General features: G+C 33.8%; 1 protein-coding gene across 3 annotated transcripts in view; it reads left to right on the plus strand.

The window, feature by feature from the left end:
* LOC145261207 (cilia- and flagella-associated protein 74-like) overlaps positions 1–21,460 on the plus strand; it is a 2,330,915-nt gene that overhangs the window by 165,160 nt on the left and 2,144,295 nt on the right. For all 3 annotated transcript variants that reach the window (XM_080119545.1, XM_080119548.1, XM_080119547.1), the window contains exon 14: positions 368–487. In XM_080119545.1, the coding sequence (XP_079975671.1) occupies positions 368–487 (120 nt within the window). The remainder of the gene's footprint in view (positions 1–367; positions 488–21,460) is intronic.

A 21,460-nucleotide genomic window follows, 5' to 3' on the forward strand; every position in this document is an offset into this window, starting at 1 on the left:
GTGCAGATATGAAACATGATGTCAGGTTCATAAGTTTTATTTAAATGATCTTTTGGTACATTTGATAATAATTTTATAGTTCTTGCATTTGACCAGGTGCATGCTTTTTTATCAAAATGATTCCTCAGTGTACGTTGCTTAGATATTTAACATTAATAATTAAAAAGAAACAAAAGCGTTTGATATGAACTAGGGATCGTTAAAATTGTTGATCAAAAGCATCAGATCATCTACGGTGAATCAAGATTCTGCATTTCCTTTAGTGTGATTGGTGTAGTAACAGAAAAAAACAATTTTCAAATTAAATTAGATTTTATTGGTTCGGTTTGAAATTTAATTTCATTGATTCGTCTTTTTTATTCAATAGGAAATCATGGAGAGACAAATGGAGAAATTGAGGAACCCAGTAGTAAAAAACCCGATGTTGGCTGGTAGAGAATTGAAAGGTTGCGGCTTTATCGGCAAACCAGATGTAATCAAGTTTAAGGTAACCCTATATATACTACTAAAACATAATGGTGTTTCTCTGTTCATCTTCTATAATATAAATCTCACCTGTCTGTTTAAATGTATGTATGTATGTATGTATGTCTAAAACTTTCAACAAAGGCGACGGATTTTCACAAGATCGGTATCATATTGAAGCACGGCCCTTTGGACGACAAATATAAAAAAAATTGGCCAAAATCATTAATTCTTTCATCCTCAACTGGGCACTTTTCTACAGGGAAGGGTCACTTTTTTCGCCGATATTTTCGAAAGTCATCCCCTCTTTTCAATTGTCTAGCTTTAATTTGAACATACGTCATTTCCGGTTTGGTGACTGGCGTAGCAGGTAACACGTCACTTTCTTTTTTTTTTTTCACTTTCTTTTACTCCTTTGCAGTACAGGTTTGAGCCTGCCTGCCTACTACCACTTTTTTTTATGCTCAACCAACACCCTTACACACATCTCCACTTTTTTTCCACCTTTACGTCACGGGTTCGAGCCTACCTGCCCACTACAACTTTTTTTTTTGCTCAATGCACACCTCCAAACACCCGGGCAACGCCGGGCAACACCGGGCAACGAGGCTAGTATTTATATAGAAACATGTGATTGGTTGACAAAAAGAGAAATAGAGAGAGTACATATCAAGGCAGTAGCATTTACAACGTCAATACCCAAGGTTCGAATATCACGCAAATCTAAAGGGCGTTTTGTAATTGAATACATGTTAAATTTAAAGAAATTTTAGACATAAAATAACATTGCATGGATGAGGCATGTTTTACTATAGACAACAAACCGAAAAAGTGGTAAAAAAAAAAAAACGAATATAACACAAATGTTACCAAAGGCAAGATAAACTGCTATTTTACCTACCTGAATAAGTTTTTGATGTTTAACTTACTTGAAAACGTTTTCTTTTTCTTTTCTTTTTTTTAAGTTTGAAATGCAGATAATGCTAAACGCTTAAGTTATATCGAAAATAATATAGTGACATAAGATTGTCACCTTTTGGAATCCCAATAATCGCTCAAACTCGAAAATAAAAACACAGTTCTGGTAGAAATCCATTCAATAAATGTCAGGGTGATATTTGGTGGATTGGATTACTACCAATATTTTTTTTTTTTTTTTTTTAATTTCGACTTTTGAACAATTCTCAGAACTCCAAAGGTGGCAGCCTCATATTGCCGTCTTTGTTTTTGTTTTGATTTAAGCGTTCAGCATTAGTTGCTTTTCAAACTTGAGGTGAACAAAAGTTAATTTTTAAAGTGATAAATTAAAATTTATTTCTTTTAATTGACTGTGGAATTTCTGCGGGCTTTGTTACTATAGATGCTTTTTTTTCTTCATCATCATAATCATCACCATCATCATAATCATCACCATGGTAATGATGACGATTGTCTCATCAGTTCTGTACTCACTTTTCAGTCAGTAAGATTAGAAGAGAAATAAGAAAATGACCAATCATTTTTCAACGCAATTTCCCGTCTGTAGATGGGGAGGGGGGGGGTAATTTAAATGTCAAAAAATTCTAGAAAATAAAATGAAACAAGAAAACTTTGGAATGGAAAATACTTATCAAATAAATTGCTATTTATTTGTTTTGTTGTTTATCCAATATCTTGGAAGTTTTAATTCTTCCGGCGCTTTCTGGCATTTCTCTTGACTTGGTCTGCATTTAAGTCTTTCTGCGAATCTCTACACACTGTATGTCTTTTTTAGTCGATGCTATAAAGACTATAAAAAAAAAATCACCCGAAAAGCAATCAGAAATGCTTGCTGTATTTATCGGTGAATGAGGTTGAAAAAAAATGTAGGTTTTATTCAAAGCAGAGATTAGTTTATGTTCTTGATGTAAATGAGAAAGTTTGTGCTTGAGGAGAGAGAGATAGAGAGAGAAATTTCTTGAAGTGAAATACAAATGAGAAAAAAATAATGAAAATGGAATAAAAATGAGACAAGCTGCTAAGATATTGAAGAAATTCAGTGTTCGACGAAGTGGAGATAATAAAAATAACCTCCAAATTGTACTTAGATAATTTTATTTAATAAAACGTTTAATAATTAGGTACATTTTTTTTTTTGCCTCAGTCCGGGAGCTTAATGACTAAAACTGTCACAAGACTTTTCCATCCATGATGTAGAGTAGGATGTGTTCCCTTTCGGTAGAACGCCTGCGCGTGATGTCCTTTAACGTGGGGAGAGTGATGCGGCTGCAGCTGCCACACGGCCCCTTGGCAGAGGAGGGCCTGATTCCAATGGCATGGAGACCCTCTTCTGTTGCAGCCTTCATCCGCCTTCAGTGCCGTTGTGTCATTATTGTCATCATCCGCCGCATCAGCCGTTGAGGTCTTTTGGATCACTCTTTGTCTGGAACCTCCCTTTCAACCTTACCGCCATGGGTGGCCCTACCAGGAGCCTAGGCTCTGGACGGCATCGCTCTCAGGTTCATTGGAACACACAAGGTTCTCCACCACGACAAGGTGGCGATCCAGGGAGAACATATATATATATATATATATATATATATATATATATATATATATATATATATACACATATATATACACGCATATATGCAAATATATATACATATATATATATATATATATATATATATATACATATACATATATATATCTATATATCTATAAAAGTGAATGTGTCTGTCTGTCTGTCTGTGTGTCTGTCTGTCTGTGTACATTTCCCTACGCAATAACTCTGTCAATTTTTAGTCTATAGACTCGAAATTTGAAGTACCGGGTACTGAGATTTGGAAAAATCGATGTGACGGGTGTCAGCCAGAAATTTGGCTGTTAAGGGGTCAAATTTCAACGATTTGACCTTTAAGAACTCTACCAAACTCCTCCGACAATTTTGGGTCTAGACACTTGAAATTTTAGATATAGGTTCCTTGAACTAACTTAATAAAGTGATTTGAGCCCGAAACAATAAATTTTAAGGGGTCATAATAGGGGTCAAAGTTTTAAAAAATTAACCATTTTTTTTGTTTTTTTGCTTTTTTTGCACAGCATACACCTCCAAACACCCGAGCAACGCCGGGCACCCCTGCTAGTAATATATATATATATATATGTATACATATATATATATATATATATATATATATATATATATAGATACATATATATATACACATATATAATATATATATATCTATACATATATATATACATACTTATATATATATATATATATACACACACACACACGTACGTAAACGCACACACACACACACACACACATATATATATATATATATATATATATATATTTATTAGTGTTTAGACGATTAATCAAAAACGAAAAAATCAGAACTTTTGGACATATCGGAATCGGAAAAGAGTGTTCTCATTTTCTGATGCCAAAAACGATTCCTCTGTGTTTTTGTTTGATTGAAACTTAACTTTCGTAATGATAAAATAATGATTATTTGTTGATTTCAAACTACCAGTTAAACAAAAAAAATAAATATATTACGTTTCTGATAGTCTGAAGAATCCAAATAATGCAAAAAAATTCATAGATTAAGTTCCACAAGTGTATTTTTACGTTTGCGAAAATATATACATATATTACATTAACTTTTACAGTAATCCAACCTCTCACCCCCACCCCCCGAAAAAAAAGCAACCTTATATTTAGAAATTTAAAACGAATCAGAATCAGTAATTGTATCAGAATTAGAAATTTAGAAGAGAATCAACAATTCTATCGGAATCAGTAAATATATTGGATTCGTCCCATCACTTGTATGTATGTATGTATGTATGTATATGTATGTATTTACATGTATGTATATATATATATATATATATATATATGTATATGTATGTGTATGTATACTCCTGAAGGTTAAAGGTTCAATTCTCAGTGAAGGCGACCGAAAAAATACAATTGCGAATTATTTAGGATCTCTATCCAGTCAAGAACATGCTACCCCCATGAAATAAATAAAGGGTTCCGGTCTAAATTCTATCCAAATTCCCGAGTTCGACAAGCTACACCTGAAAAAGGTCGGAGTTTACATTGACTGAAACGTTGGTAAAATCACACTTAAGATGAGAACAGTAGTCCAATGAATCCAAATAATACAAACACTAGACCTATTTGGGTTTAACCAGCTTCCTCTAAAGGTGGGAGTTCCATGGGAGCATGAAATTCACAAGCGATCCCCAGGCGCAAGTATATCCCCGTTAGGGGAGGTGTCGACATTAAGTTTTATCAACTCTTGCAGGGAAGTGTTTACGTTCTCCTACATACAGCGCCCGGAATTCCCAAATTGGTCACCCATTTTATTAATGACCAGGCTCAATGTTGCTTAACTTTGGTGATCTGACAGGAACCGGTGTGTCAACGTGATTATGCCGTATATCTATAAAGATATATATGCCATATATGTATAAAGATTGGTGCATCATTGTCACTGATCTTGGGATGCAGATTACTCACATAAGCAGCAGAGGATGCGAGAACACCCAACTTGTATAAAATAATCAACAGGAATTTAAAGGGACGTTTTCCTTAAGATTTTTACCACATAGCCCAGTTGTGGTATCCATGGAACGCAGCAACATATCTACCATAGGTCTTTCGTCTGAAGGTCGAAAGCAGCATTTTCTGTCCATGTTGCAGCTCTTTAGACCAGCGTATGAGAAGAGGTAGTAATGAAGCCTATCATATTCCGGTTTAAAACGGCCTTGGACAAATATTTACACTCTATACATCTGCTGTCTTTTTACATAGCGATACTTCTACATTTAGTGCACTGGATTTCTGTGATGTTGACTCAGGCTCGACCAGAAGCTTACGTAAACTGCTGGAATATGCGGAGTGCCAATTAAATTTAAAAATGCTAGAAAAAACATTTATTAGATACAAATTATGATGAAAAAAAAAATGATAATACAATAAAATAAAATATAACAACTTACCGTAAGTTTCATTAATAATTAAAGAAAAACTTTTTGTTGTAAAAAAATAGGAACATTTTTTTTTTTCAAGAGAATTTTAAAGAAAAAAATTTTATTTTTTTTGTAAGATTTTAATGTTTATTGTTAGGAAATTTTTTTTTTAAATTTAATTCTATGTTTTTTTTTTTTGTTTTTGTTTTTGTTTTTTTCCAAGAAAAGTTGTTAGAATTTTCTTGTTTGCTTTATTTTCTGTAAAAAAATTTTTATGTTATTTTTTTCGTGGGAAGGAAACTGTAGAAGTTAGGGTTTGGATTGATTAAGTTTGTGTGCGACTAAAAACTAAATTTTTTTCTTCCACCTAACTAAAAGTCGTTTGCTTCGATTTGGCATCGCTTTTTCACTGGCTGATCAACTTGGTCAGCTCTCGGCATATTCCGGCACTTTACATCAGCTGCCAGTCAAGCCTAAGTCAACGTTTACGAAAATTCAGTGCGTTAAATGCAGAAATACCTACACAGCTTGTTGTACTATGTAATTGATAACTCTATAAAATATTCACACTCTTTATGTCGAATCTCTATTTGTCTAGCTGACAGGAAGTACAGCTGTCGGGTTCTTAATGCAATTGAAAGAAAATGAAAATGAATGTTTATTAAGTAGACTTAATTGAAATGGATTGGCGCTCCACTGTAGTAGGCACCACGTTTTGATAAGCATCTATCACTGACGTTTGTATTGTTCTGGTTATCGGACAATTATTCTCATTGACACAACGTTTTGGTCGTTGTAACCTACGACCTTCCTCGGGTGTGAAATTCATGTTTTTTTCCCTCTCAACTAAGGAAAAGAGGGTTAAGCTCTGCATTGCAAGAATTCTGACCGTGGGTTTGAAGATATGTCCTTAAATCATAAAGAAAGTCTAATCTTCATGGGTCACTAAGATATTTCGTAAGGCCGAATATCTATGCTAATTGTCAGTATTAGTGGGGGAAAAAATGTTTTACGAAACAGCAGACAGACGTCCCATGCATGTTTTCATTTTTTTTTTTTTTTAAACACTTGAGGAAGGTCGTAGGTTACAACGATCGAAACGTTGTGCCAATAACACCCAAGATGAGAATAATCGTCCGAGAAACCAAAACAATACAAACATTCACATCTCATCTAAAAAATTCAGATTTGCAAAGATTACTATTACTATCTCGATCCACCTTTCAGCTCGTGAAGATCAGCAAGGCTCATTTCTTGATCCATTCTTGACTGTACAGTCTGAAGCGTGTGTGACAAATGCCAATATTCAGCCCGGGAACACTGATCATCTTGTTATATTAGTATCTATTATCTTTAACCATTGATCACAATCTGAATAGTCGTTGCTCAAAATGACTAGATAATTTAAAGAAGCTGATTAGGAATTCAAGAGCGATTACATCAGCGGTGCACCATAGAGTTATATCACTGACTTTCACTACAGACCTGAAATGGATGACTTGCATCAGATCTGTTTCTAATGTCACTGGAAAAAAAATGTTTGGATTATTTTTCTGCCTCAGAAAATATCTCATTCCTGATGCAATGCTCCATCTGCATGAGAGCCAGGTACGTCGCAAGATAGAAAACTGTTGCGACATCTCGGGAGGTGCTGCTCAGAGCACTCTCCCCTACCTTGATAGGGTACAAAACCGAGTGAGGTCTGTTTTTTTTTTTCTCTTCTCTACTTTGTCTTCCTCACAGAAGAGACGTTGCTAGTCTTCCTCTACTCTATCGTTATTTTCATGGTATGTGTTCGACTGAGCTCCAATCTTTAACTTCTCCTTGTAAAACATTCACAGCAGAAAACTTGTCTACATGTAACGACTGTAAAAAGATTATTTTCTTCCTCTATGTACCTGGGAGGAGGGGGCCTAAACGGAAATCTATGAACAAAGTCTATCAGATGAGATAGTGACGATAGCTATACTATCAAGCTTTAAAGACGCTTTGAACAAACATTCAGACTGTTTATGTCGTACTATCTTTTTACATGGATATTTTTTTTTTTTTTTGCTAATAAATTTGATGTAATTTATATCTATTTATCAATCTCTGTCTGTTCGTCTCTCTCTCTCTCTCTCTCTCTCTCTATATATATATATATATATATATATATATATATATATATATATATATATATATGTAGGTATTTCTGCATTTAGCGCATTGGATTTTCATAATTGTTGATTTAGGCTCAACTGGCAGCTGATGTAAACTGCTGGAATATGCCGAGCGCTGATCACGTTGATCAGCCAATGAAAAAGCGATAATATATATATGGGACACGTACACATATGTTTGTCCTTCCCGACATGGGTAGGATTCAAAAACTGTCCTCTTTTTCGTAGTATCTATGACTTTTTCTTTTCTTGCATTTTTACTTCAATTATCCTGAAGATGTCCTCTGAAATAAGGACGAAACGTTGATTATTTTAATAATTTCATTCGGTTTTTCTATTTTTCTCAAAACATATATATATATATATATATATATATATATATATATATATATATATATTCCTTCCCATACAGTATTGTTTTGTTATATCATAACTCATTAGTGCGACTAGACTAGCACCTTTCCCCAGCCAGAGATTGAATCTACAACTATTGCGCTGATAATCAGCAGTTCTAACCGCTGGCCCATTGGGTCGGTACTTGCAAACGACTTTTTCAAATGTCCATTAAAATAAACATTCGCCCACTGCTTTTGCAGTGCTTGAGCTGTTTGTTTATTTACAAGCAAAAAAAAAAAAAAACAGCGGGCCTCGCTTTATAACCAATTAAGTAGCAGGTGAGATACATTTACGACAGTGCTACCCAAAGAAATAAGGGCTTATATATATATATATATATATATATATATATATATATATATATATATATATATATATATATATATATATGGACCAGAAAATTGGGACCACGGAAGAACAACTCGGAACATGGTATATGCTTTAAAGATATATATATATATATATATATATATATATATATATATATATATATATATATATATATATATATATATAAACATGTTTTAAAGATATATTAAAGAACAAAGTTACAGAGAAAGATGATGGACGTAAGCGAGGCTTACTTGTCAGTCGGATCTTGGTAGATATTCCCATGCCGTCGAGAGTACTTGGCTTTCGATTAATATAGTGCTTGGAAGAGTCCATTAATGAGTAGGTAACGGTTCCATAACAGTATATATACAGATATATCTTTCTAATAATTATAAAACTCTGTGGACCATCCGGTCGCCCTTGCTTGCTTGTTTGCATCTTGTGTATGTGTGTTTATATATGTAAACAAATCGAGCGGAGGTATTTTGGACAATGTCAAAACATCGTTAAATTCACTACTCGTTTAGCAGCCGCCAATAGCGTAATGGTTAGGAGCCTTGACTGCCGTACAGTTTGAGATAGTTGCCTGTCTAGCTGATGAGCTGTGAAACAGCGAAACAGTACTGTATGTGGATGACTATATATATATATATATATATATATATATATATATATATATAAAGCTGAACGTCTGTGTGTGTGTCTGGTCACGAATAGGCTGCTATATGATTGACTATTATAGAAAACTGATTACATATAATGATAGAAGATGTATCGAGACACAGGAATGGGTATGTTTGATCTGGCATAATGATGATTCATTAAAATTGTGGGGTCTGCGTACGCGCCTGGTCCACAAAGTATGGAAATAAAAAATTTAAAAATTAAAAAAAAAACGTTTACAAGTGTTTTTGACATAGATGTACATAATAATACTTTGAAAAGTATGTTTTAACTTAAATAGGGATGGTATAATAAAATTGTGGGGTATGCGTTCGCACCTGGCCTCCATAGAATGGAAACAGGCACAAACTTTAATAAAGACTTTTCATATCTATCTGCATAAGTATACTTTGATAATTATGTCTCAGTTTGAAGAAATATGGTATAATAAAATTATGTGGTGTTCGTTCGCGCCTGACCTCCATAGAATGAAAATATGTCACAAAGTTTAACAAGGTTTTTAATATAGATCCACAGAATATTGTGATAAGTGTTTCGGTGTGAACAGGTATGGTATAATAAATTATGGGGTTTATCTATTTTATTTTTACTTTCATCATATTTTGATTTTGATATCCCCAAATTCGAAGCTATCTCTTTACAACGCTTCCTTTTCATAACCTATCATACTTTCATAAATCAGAGTTCATTTTCTGTAGGCTGTTTTTGAACCCAGTCAACGAGGATTACTTTTGCTAGTGTATATATAAATACGAAATCTGCATGAATTAAAATATCATATTTAAGCGTATTTTACAATCGGGCAACTCCGGATAGCATACTAGAATATATATATATATATATATATATATATATATATATATATATATATATATATATATATAGAGAGAGAGAGAGAGAGAGAAAGAGAGATGTAGTGACCATTTTACCATATCCAGGCTTAAAGTCGCCTTGGACAAACATTTACGTGATATATAGACATACATATCTTCTAGTTGTACTTTTGATAGCTTGTTGAATTTTGCTAATTTATATAGGAAGAAGCTGTGAGTTATTCATAAGCAAAAAATATTCCTAATAGCCGATTTACCGCTAATGACCCCCAAAAAACGGGCCTAAGAAACAGGGCTAATTAGAGTTGGGGCCCGTTTTTTTTTGGGTCACCTTGTATATATATATATATATATATATATATATATATATATATATATATGAGAGAGAGAGATGTAGTGACCATGTTTATTGTATCAGGGCTTAAAGTCGCCTCGGACAAATATTAAAACGGTATATAAAAGTACACGTTTTCTAGCTGCACATTTCCATGGCTTGTTGCATTTTGCAATCTTTTGCCAATGCATTTTGATTTGAATTCAAATTTCAACAGACTAAAAGAATTAAAAACAAGTTTAAAAAACAGGTTGCAAGAAATGAGCTGCGAAGTTGGAAGTGAATAAAACCTGGGAAAGTGAGGAAGAATTCATGAAAGTTGAAAAGAGGAAAAGAGAAGAAAGAGAAACGGAAGAAAACGAACTTAAAAAGACGAATCGAATGGAAATGAAAATAGGGATCATTTAAAAAAAAAAAAGTAAATCTAAATAGAAGTTAAAATTGCAGAGAGATGAACTGACAGAAGTGGCTAATTAGGCTCTATTGTAAGGGGGCTTTCTTGTTGCAGTCTTTTATTTATTGTGGTAACTGTAATGTTTGGAGCCCAACCAAGAGTAAACGGATTCCATACAACTAAAGAAGAGAACCACTAAGCAGAGCATGGAACTTCTGATGCCAGAATATTGTTTTGTATTTTTTTTATTATTGAATTGCCAAAACAAGAAATGAATGAATGAATTGTGATCAATAAAGTTATCTTAAGCATTCTTTGAAATTCTTGTATAAAATATGCATTATAAGCAGTTATCAAATTACAGAAAGATGGCTCTCACCGTCTCTCTCTCTCTCTCTCTCTCTCTCTCTCTCTCTCTCTATATATATATATATATATATATATATATATATATATATATATATATTATTTTTTAAATATACTTATCCACTGACACGTGTTTCGTCGTCTACGACTCATCAGAGTGGCTGAATCTATATATCTATCTATCTATCTCTCTCTCTCTCTCTCTCTCTCTCTCTCTCTCTCTCTCTATATATATATATATATATATATATATATATATATATACATATTAGCAGGGAGACCCGACGTTGCCCGGGATTGAATGATAATCAACGAATATTTCACACTCCTATATTTTTGTTGTCATCTAAATCCGTGAAATCGCCCGGGAGGAAGCTTCACATGCCTCCAATGCAGTAACTTAGTCCAAAATGTATGTTATTCTACATTGCACTCTTGAGTAACCAGTGTTTCTTTTATAAAAGTATTTTATATAAACTTCTTTTCAGTTAACGAAAAAAACATTAATGGATTTACGTGCAGTGTTTGCACCTACAAACCACGTCATGCAAAGAAAAAAACGTGAATTTTAATAAAATTCTTTGCAGTTAATGAAAATTGAAATTTACGTGCGGAGTTTAAACTTACAGACCACGTCATGCAAAAAAAAAACAAAAAAAAAAAAAAAACACGCTACCCACAGTAGAATTTTCACAGCCCGTTGTTCTATCATTGTTGTTAAGCGACGACATGGAAAATGGCTTTACCGATGATAGAGGAATTAAAATAACGGTTTCGCTTATCGCTAATTTTCGGGGGTATTCTGAGACAACATTTAACTAAGATCACCCCCAGACTTATACACTAAAGTTGTGTAAATTTTAAAGAAAATCTGTTCAGCCATTTCAGGAACGAACTCACACACACAGACGAAGTTGTATTATATATATATATATATATATATATATAAGTTATGAAAATATATATGGCAATTAAGCTACACAGAATATTCTGTGTTTCATCCTTGTGAGAATTTGTCGACACTTTTTGTTGCCAGGGATTTAGCTTTTAATGGCTGTATTTTGAGTTATTTTGAATGGGAAATAAATTAACTCTGTTATATATGTTGCAGGCCGATTACTTTTCATTGTGCTAAAAATCATTTTGTAAGTATTGTCCTATGAAGAGATGTACTTAAATATTTGAAGAAATGTGAGGGATGTACTCACTTTTGTGATACACTATATATATATATATATATATATATATATATATATATATATATATATAATGTGTGTGTGTGTTAATAATTTGTTTTATAGGCTGGATGCCCTTCCTGTGTTAGGAAATAGGTCGAACATAAGAAAGAAATATGGTAAATCATATTGTAGACACGTTTTACCGGAAGTGAGGGTCAGCTGATGATCTGCATGTGAGTCACGTGCTCAGGTTAGCTGGAGTCAGGGAGTTTGGGCTTGGACGTAGAGTACAACGGACGACTTAACAGGTCGTCCCTTCCCCTTCATTGGAGGGGGTGGGGGGCGCTGACGTGTGTGAAAATAAGAACCAAGCAAGCAAAGACATTCACTTTCCATTCTTCTGCGATCGAGACCTGGAAGGTGAATAAAAACTATATAAAACCATTCATCGTCTTGGAGTGAATGAATATTCGTCCAAAACGGGTTTCCAGTCTCCCCTCCAAGAACGAGATGAATTCTAGGTGGACAAGATCAACGACGCATGAAGAACGTATGTCTAACATACATGTACCACACACACACACACACACCCAAAAGCACATGAACAATTAGATATGAATATATCACAAATAGACAGAACATTAGATGATCATATAACGGTACCCCCTTTATGATACAACAATACATACATACATACATACAATTTAACAGACAGGTGAGATTTATATTATAGATAATTATTAAATAATCAAATTCTGCCCAATTTCCATTACTAAAAATCACTACACTGTTGTCTTTGTGACCACCTACACTCATTAATAGGGCTATGACAACAGAATATCCTTATCATTGTTTCGACTCTCGAGTATATATCCGACACAATTAGACACAGTTAATCAACCAAGAACCACTCCACTTTATATAAAAGCATATAAGATATTAATGGATACACACTCGAGAGTCAAAACAATGAAAAGAATATGCTGTTGTTCTATTAACCCGTATCCTCGAGTGGTCTTCGAGTCTTGATAAGTGTTGACTTCCTTATAAAACAAAATTCTCCCAAAATGCTGAAGTTGACAAATTTGTTAGAGAATTGAAAATAGGTTGATAGAGAAAACTTGTAAACTAGCATTTTCTTTGAAAATCTTTATTCAAGATCCCATCTCCATAACCCAATTGTCTCCGGAAAAAGATAAAAGCGTCTTTTAGGAATTGGCTTAAAGAAGATAACCACATAAAGAATAAAGAAACAGATTTAGTTAATATTTAAATTTTCATAATCCGCTTAAAACTACAACTAGGCAGTGACTTACGAACCATCTTACTTGTTTTGTTGACTTTCTTAAAATGTTAACACAGAAAAATGTTATAGTTCTTATTTACTTTGCCTCCCCACGAGGGCAGAGTTAGACACCAAGGTAATTTTTTTTAGTGGAGAAAGGAACAAAAATCAAAAATTGTCTCAGTCGTGAAGCATTTCTCCTCCATTAACTGAGAAAAAAATAGAAGCGTAGTATCAGAACAGCTACTACACTTTGAGGTATTAAATATTTTATTCAGGCCAAAAATACAATGTAAGTTCAACATAAATAAAAAAATTTAGGCACAAGGTCAACTCAAAAAGGAGGGAAAAAGGGGGTCGTTGGTCATCCTTGTCACTCAAGAACTAAAGAAAAGATTCTCTTAGCTAGCATCCTCTTTCACCATAATACCGCATTCACCCTTTCGTACTGAGAGACGTCCTACTTAGAATCCGATCGTTTAAAAAAATTTTATTGACATGTAAAATCAAGATAACAATAATAATACAATAATTCATTTGTGTCAAAGGCAGGGGGAGAAAAAATTTAAAAAATGGTTTGTAAAACCCTCCTAACCACATTTAATTGATAGACCGCCCTTGGCCCGAAGGCCAAGAAATCTCTCCAAAATATGTTATAGCTGCTTTTAACAGTTATCATGATATTCGCTTTAACATCTGTTTTACATGTGCTGAGCGGTTTTTAGAAATGTACTTCCATGTGATCATGTTGTAATCAGCTGGAAAGCAGGCCGCCAGAACAGAGTTCCACAGACAGGCCGTTTTAGAAAAGAAGGTTTGTTCATGGAATTTGCGTTTGGATTTAAGTACAGATAGAGAGTGGGGGAAACTATTGATAGTGGTTGTAATTAGATGAGTGATTTTTGTGAAAGTTTGGCAGGAGAGGACCATAGATTGAAGCTCAGATGAGTACTTGTCATGAACACTGAGTAGAAGAGCAGTCTGTTAATTATTTTTTTATTTTTATAAATAGTCCATAGTTGTTTGCTTCCCCATAAGCACAGATTAAGACACAAAGTTTATTTTTGATAAGCTTTTGTTGGCGGGAGGAAAAAACAATGCATATCTACCCATGAAATTGACCAAGTGCTATTTGATCGATACCTCCATTCAGTCTCGAAAGACAAAGGATACCCCCTGTAAGGACAGCTGCACATGTTATTGTGAGGCAAGGGGTGTGCAATCTCCAGCCACACCTCTCCTGAATCAGCACTGCTTGAGTCCAGTGGCAAAGAGAAATTCAGGACGACTGGAAACAATGCCGAGATAAGCGGAGAGAACATACAGCACCTGGAAGTCCCAAATGGTCACCCATTTAGTACTGACCAGGTTCAACGTTGCTTAACTTCGGTGATCCTGCAGGAACTGGTGTCTCCACGTGATTATGCTGTATATGTTATTTGATACACAACCAAAGCACAACAAGAACAACAAAAGCTATTTCAGTAAGTTTTAAACTTAAACCCGTCAGTCCGTTGGAAATAAAATTATCTTCTATATGAATGCGGAGGAGTATGCAAAAATACTATTTCAAACTTAAACCTGACAGAGTAATAATTTAGTATTATATTACATATTTCGCAATAGTATAAAATGGAATAAGTAAAATTATAGATAATTCTACACAATTGGAACCAAACTTTTTGTTTTACCTAATAATAAACTAAGTTATCATGTTTTTACCAACTCTAGTCGAAAAAAAAAAAATGGTAATAAAAAGAAAGCCATATCCGAAGGTTTTAATGTCTTAGAGTAATTTGCGATCTATCCGCAATAAAAAAAAAAAAAATTAATAGCCGACTCGTTGTAAAATGTATATCTTATCTTTGAAAAAGCAGTTAATTGTACTGTGTCGTTTTGGGAAAGCATAAATTTGTAATAAGTTACACGTGCAATCGCCAAAGCCGTCAGCAGAATGTGCATGTTGAGAAGCTGTTCGTTAATGGCTATATTCCCCTCTGTTCTGAAATCTGGGAATATGTTTATGGAATAGCATGCAGAAAGATCGACATAGTTATGGTGTAAATCCTAATAAAGGTGCTTTCAATAAGTTTCCAGACGTTTTGTATAGGCATTTAAAATTATTGTAGACTCTTGAAAATTCAGTATGTTATTGCTATATATCTTATGAGATGACTGACCAATTTGTATGATTTCGGGTTCAAATGAACAGCTACAGCAGGAATTGGAATACACCCTACTAAAGCCTAATTGTCACAGCTGGTGAATTTCCAAAAATGCAATCTGGACGTGAGGACACTTTAGAAGAACGATATAACCCTCTACTTATATAAGAACTAAGTAGGTCATAAGATGAAGAACGGTTGCCACATCTGAGGAGACGTTGCTCAGAACACCCTTTCTTGCCTGGACAGGGTACAAAACTGGCTTCGAAATCTAGTGGGTGATGTCGTTTTTTCCTCGCTGCTATCTTTTTCTCATGAAAAAGACATTGTGAGCCTATCTCTGTTCTATCGTTATATTCATGGCAGGTGCTCGACTGTGCTTCACTCTCTGCCCCCCCCCCCGTAAGACATTCACAGCAAACACCCGATTAGCTACAAAAACTACCAGCAAATCCCTTACTCTCTATCTGTTCTTAGAGCTAAACGAAAATTCCATGAGCAAAGTTGTTTTCACAGAATTGCTCACCTCTGGAACACAATACCATGGATCTGCTTCCCAGCTATCTATAACGTTTTAAAGTCCAAGTCCATTTTCTGACCTACTGTGATTATATAAGTAGAGGGTCATATCAGGTGTGATACCTTCTGGAGCAGTAGAATGATCCAACCATTTTTCTGGCAACCTTGGTAACGGATTTAATGTATGTGTTCCATTTCAGATCAGGCATGAAGGTCAGGTCCAGAAGCTTGTCAAAGCAAAGTGTTTTCTGAAGACAAGAGCTCTGTGTGTGTGTGTGTGTGTGTGTGTGTGTGTGTGTGTGTGTGTGTGTGTGTGTGTGATTATCACACTCCGTACTTCTTTATGGTAAAATTCCCATTTGTCATGATTGAGGCCTATTCTTCAAACCTGTATGTGTATGGTTATTATTGGGATTGAAAGGATGAAAGGTCTGCGAGAATTGACAGCTTCTCTGTGGGAGAGAGAAAACCGTGCCAATACCTTACCTTTCATCACAATAAAATGCCCTTGAATATAAATCACTGAAACGAGAAAATAAATTTGAAAAAATGTATATAAAAAAGGGAAGCATTAAAATAAAAATGAAAATAAAAGGGACAATTTATCTATTTCTTTTTTTTTGTTAACAAAAGACAAAAGCCTAATTGATGCAATTGTTGGTTTGGTATATTGATGTATAGCAACTGTGTTGGCTAGAATAATTCAAATTTCGTTTTAGAAAAACGAAATACTTCGCATCAATCGGCACGTTTCAAGATGTTTGTCGGAAACAGTCAATGACGGTTGCTGAAGATTTAACATCTCCCTGAAAACAAGTTTGTGCAGTGTCCATAGGTGCTGCTGTTGTTGTTAAGCGAATCAGACTTCTGTACAGAGCTCACGATAATCGTGCCTCAGAATTTTATGGTCTGCATGAAGTCCTCTTTGTTAATCACAGCTATTTGCTAACTTTTGGGATCGCAGGTTTTACTTCTGCAACTGAGATCAGCAAGGGTCGGTAGTTGCATGCAAAAGTTAGGAATGGTTTGGTCCTAGAACTTACAAAGGAATGACGTGGAAGCAACGTCATCGCTCTTACTTTGTTGATTTACAGTTCTTTGATAAGTCTTTGCTTGTCACATGCAGAGACAGAGATGAGAAGAGGATGATGCAACCTGATGCTAGGCTCCTCCTGGATTATTACATGTAGTTCTGGTACTACCATGTTGCAACTCTCCCTCTCATGGTGAGAAAACGTTGGACTTTGTTGGAGGTGGCGGGATTTTTTGTTGTCAGTTGGTTGACACGTATGCATTGCTCATCTTATCATGCAGAAAAAGCACTTGAAGATTCCCTAAACTCACATATCTCAACGAAGTCATTCGGTAGGCCCTAGGGGTTGTTGATTTCTTGTTGATGCCAGATTCACAGCATCCCTCCAGTTTCTTCCCGTTGTGATCAAATCTCTCTTAATTCCAGTTCATTGTTTGTCTTTCACACTTTTTTTGTTAGGGTTTCATTGAAGCACTTGGTCAGCAAATCTCTCTGGATTTAATCTTACAATATGTCCGGGTCAGTCTAGACATCGTTTGCAGATTATTGACGATACTACTTGTTGGGTAATGCAGTCTCTGACTTCTTGACTGGTAGTTTGATTGCTCCATTTGATCCCTAAAACTTTTCTAAGGCATCTACTTTCCCATCTTGATTGATTTTGAGATGCCAAGTTTCACTTCCATATAGCAGTTTGGACAAGACGCTGCGGTTATAAAGTTTTATCATCTTCATAGTTGTTGCGTCACGACATTTCGGACAAGTATTCCTATGGGCTTTGTCAGAGGAATAGTTGGCCAAAAAGTCATGAAGCAACAACTATAAAGATGAGGATAACAGTCTGCGAATGAATATATAAATGATACAAATTACTTATCTTAAAGGATTCCAATAATAAAATAATATAAAGTTTTGATTTAGATTGGAGGGTTTTGATTTTCCAGATCTTGCAAAGCTGATTAAATGTTGCCAAGGTTTAACCTATCTTGCGCTGAAAATCATAGTTCACACTGTCTGTTCTATTTATGGAGCTTCTTAAGTAGGTGAAGTTGTCAACTATAGCTACTTCTTTTTGGTCAATAAAGACGTTGTAGGTGACTGATGTGTCCCAGGGAGCATGCTTTGAGTTTCATTAGCATTGGCATAGCGACCAATGCTCCTTTCTTTCTCTTTCTCTCTCTCTCTCTCTCTCTCTCTCTTTCTCTCTCTCTGTATGTATATATATATATATATATATATATATATATATATATATATATATATATATATATATATTTACCAGTGGTGAAAAAAACCGGACTAGAGTGCTCAATGTGTAGTCAGAGCAGTATATAGGAAATTTATTACTGTGAGTCCAGTGGTCTGTGAGACCACTCCCCCTTCTTTTCTAACTCCCCTTTATCTACGATTTTTCCATTCTTATTTGACTTTATAACTTAGTCCATCTATGAATTCTGAGGATGCTAGTTGGATTTTTTCCTCTCTTTGAGGATTTTCCTCTAGCTGAAACAATTTGTAAACTCATTCTGGACTCACAGTAATAAATTTCCTATATATATATATATATATATATATATATATATATATATATATATATATATTCATTGATTGATATAATAATTAAATGAATGAGTTTGTGCTACGAAACAGGTGCTCTCAAAAATTGTGCATGTCAACTTAAGGGAATAAACGGTAAGATGGTCAACATCTTGAAATTTGGTATATAGACTTTTGTCATTTATTTGTTAAATGCTCTGTAATTACAATTACGTTGAGTTTCATAAATGAAAGGATTAGTATAAATAAAAGGTGAAATATAATTGAAGAAACATATTTACACACACACACACACACACACACACACACACACATATATATATATATATAGTAATTTATAAAATATATATGGCGATTAAGCTACACTGAATATTCTGCGTTTCATCCACTATAGGATTCGTCAGGCTTATGTGCGAATTCTGTGGTTGCTTCTTGTTTTTATATATGTTGAGGATTTTTAGTTAGCCAATCAGCTTTCTAGTATCCACCGCGCCCCTTCCAAACTAACTCTTAAATCCATCCTTATCTCTTTCTCCCATGTTTTATTTGGTTCCCCTTCTAACCGGAACTACTGCCCTTCTCCATCTGTTCTACATTTACCAATCCAAGCAGTCTATTAGTGCACATTGAGTCTTAAACCACAGAATTCACGTATAAGCCTGACGAATCCTATAGTGGATGAAACGCAGAATATTCAGTGTAGCTTAATCGCCATATATATTTTATAAATTACTAACTGAGCACTTTTGAAGTAAATACTTAAAGTTTACGCATAAATCTATACTTTCGTATATTAAATTTATGTGAGTAAATGAAGTAGTTATATATATATATATATATATGCATATATATTAGAGTTGTGTGGACAAAATGTTGACTAAACAGTCTATTAGTGCACATTGAGTCTTAAATTCTCTGCCATGATTTGATGGATGACCAATTATGACATTTGTAATTCTCAACCTTTTCCTCATTTGATATTCATTTCCGTTTTACAAAAAGTTAAATTTTTAAGACCGACAGGAAGTAGGACAATTTTTTAGTCTTCTTATCTTTGTAGTAATAGTAATGTTATCATTTGCAACCACCATCCTTCGTTGGTCACATTAAAAGAATGGGCGGGAGTACTTGGATTGGTAAATGTAGAACAGATGGAGAAGGGCAGTAGTTCCGGGTAGAAGGGGAACCAAAGAAAAACATGGGAGAAAGAGATAAGGATGGATTTAAGAGTTAGTTTGGAAGTCAGTTCTAAAACTTGTTCAACACATGCGAGCATCTAAAACATGTTGAACCGAATATGGTGATGAAATAATCGAGGAGAGTTCTTGGGTTAGTACATGTAGAACAGTTGCAATAGCAGGGTCAGTTGGTAGGAGAAGGCCAAAGAAAACATTGGCGAAAGAGGGGTAAATAAAGACCTGGCTAGGGATGGATTAGTTTGTAAGTAAATTTCTAAAAGCCATTCAAAGAATGTCTACATGAAAAACAGTCGCTTATCAGAATATAACGATGATGGTGCAACACCCAACAATACATGTGTGCTTTTTGCCAAATTTGGACAATTCTATGAAGCGGTTTTGAAGTCTATATTTATACTTTTTATTGCTAGTAGAGCCATATTTTTTATTTTATTATTAGAATCTTTTTGAGATGAGTGATTTGTATATTTTACTTATTTATTTGTATATTTTATTTATTTGTATATTTTATTTATTTATTTGTATATTTTATTTATTTGTATATTTTATTTATTTGTATATTTTATTTATTTATTTATTTATTTATTTGTATATTTTATTTAGTTATTTGTATATTTTATTTATTTGTATATTTTATTTATTTGTATATTTTATTTATTTATTTATTTGTATATTTTATTTATTTATTTGTATATTTTATTTATTTATTTGTATATTTTATTTATTTATTTGTATATTTTATTTATTTGTATATTTTACTTATTTATTTATTTGTGTATTTTATTTATTTATTTATTTATTTGTATATTTTATTTATTTATTTGTATATTTCATTTATTTGTATATTTTATTTATTTATTTATATATTTTATTTATTTATTTATTTATTTGTATATTTTATTTATTTGTATATTTTATTTATTTATTTATTTATTTGTATATTTTATTTAGTTATTTGTATATTTTATTTATTTATCTATTTATTTGTATATTTTATTTATTCATTTATTTATTTGTATATTTTATTCATTTATTTGTGGATATTTATCCTTATCTTTCTAGTTTTTGTTTCACAACGTTTCGACCAACTATTCCTCTAGCCTTCATCAGGTTGTTTACTGCGATGGGATAGGAATGCTGAGTTTCTAAACTGTATCCTCATTAATTACTGCCTTCCATAGTTGTCGTCTCACCATGTTTGGCCCAAATAATCCTCTGGTTGGTTTCAGGACCTGTGGCTCAGTGGATAAAGGCATTGAATCTCGACGGTTCCAGGTGAGCATTGTCTGAAGATAGCAGTTTCAAACCTACCCAAAGCCGGCCAGAGGATTAGTTGGGCAAAACGTGGTGAGACGACAACAACTATGGAAGGCAGTAATTACTGAGGATACAGTTAAGAGACTCTGCATTCCTATCCTGATGTGGTCAACCACCTATATATTACAAATTTAATGCAATTTTCACCAATAGTTTTATAACCTGTACATGATTATCATGACTTTTTCATCCATTCAAAAATGGATAAAACTTATAACCCATTGACTTAGAATGAGTGATTTATGTCAGACTTCTAGTGTAAATGTGGTATTGTGGTAACTAAT

The sequence above is a fragment of the Euprymna scolopes genome, chromosome 37 (genome assembly GCF_053919585.1).
Source record: "Euprymna scolopes isolate OS-2025 chromosome 37, ASM5391958v1, whole genome shotgun sequence".
In the NCBI taxonomy this organism is placed as follows: domain Eukaryota; kingdom Metazoa; phylum Mollusca; class Cephalopoda; order Sepiida; family Sepiolidae; genus Euprymna; species Euprymna scolopes.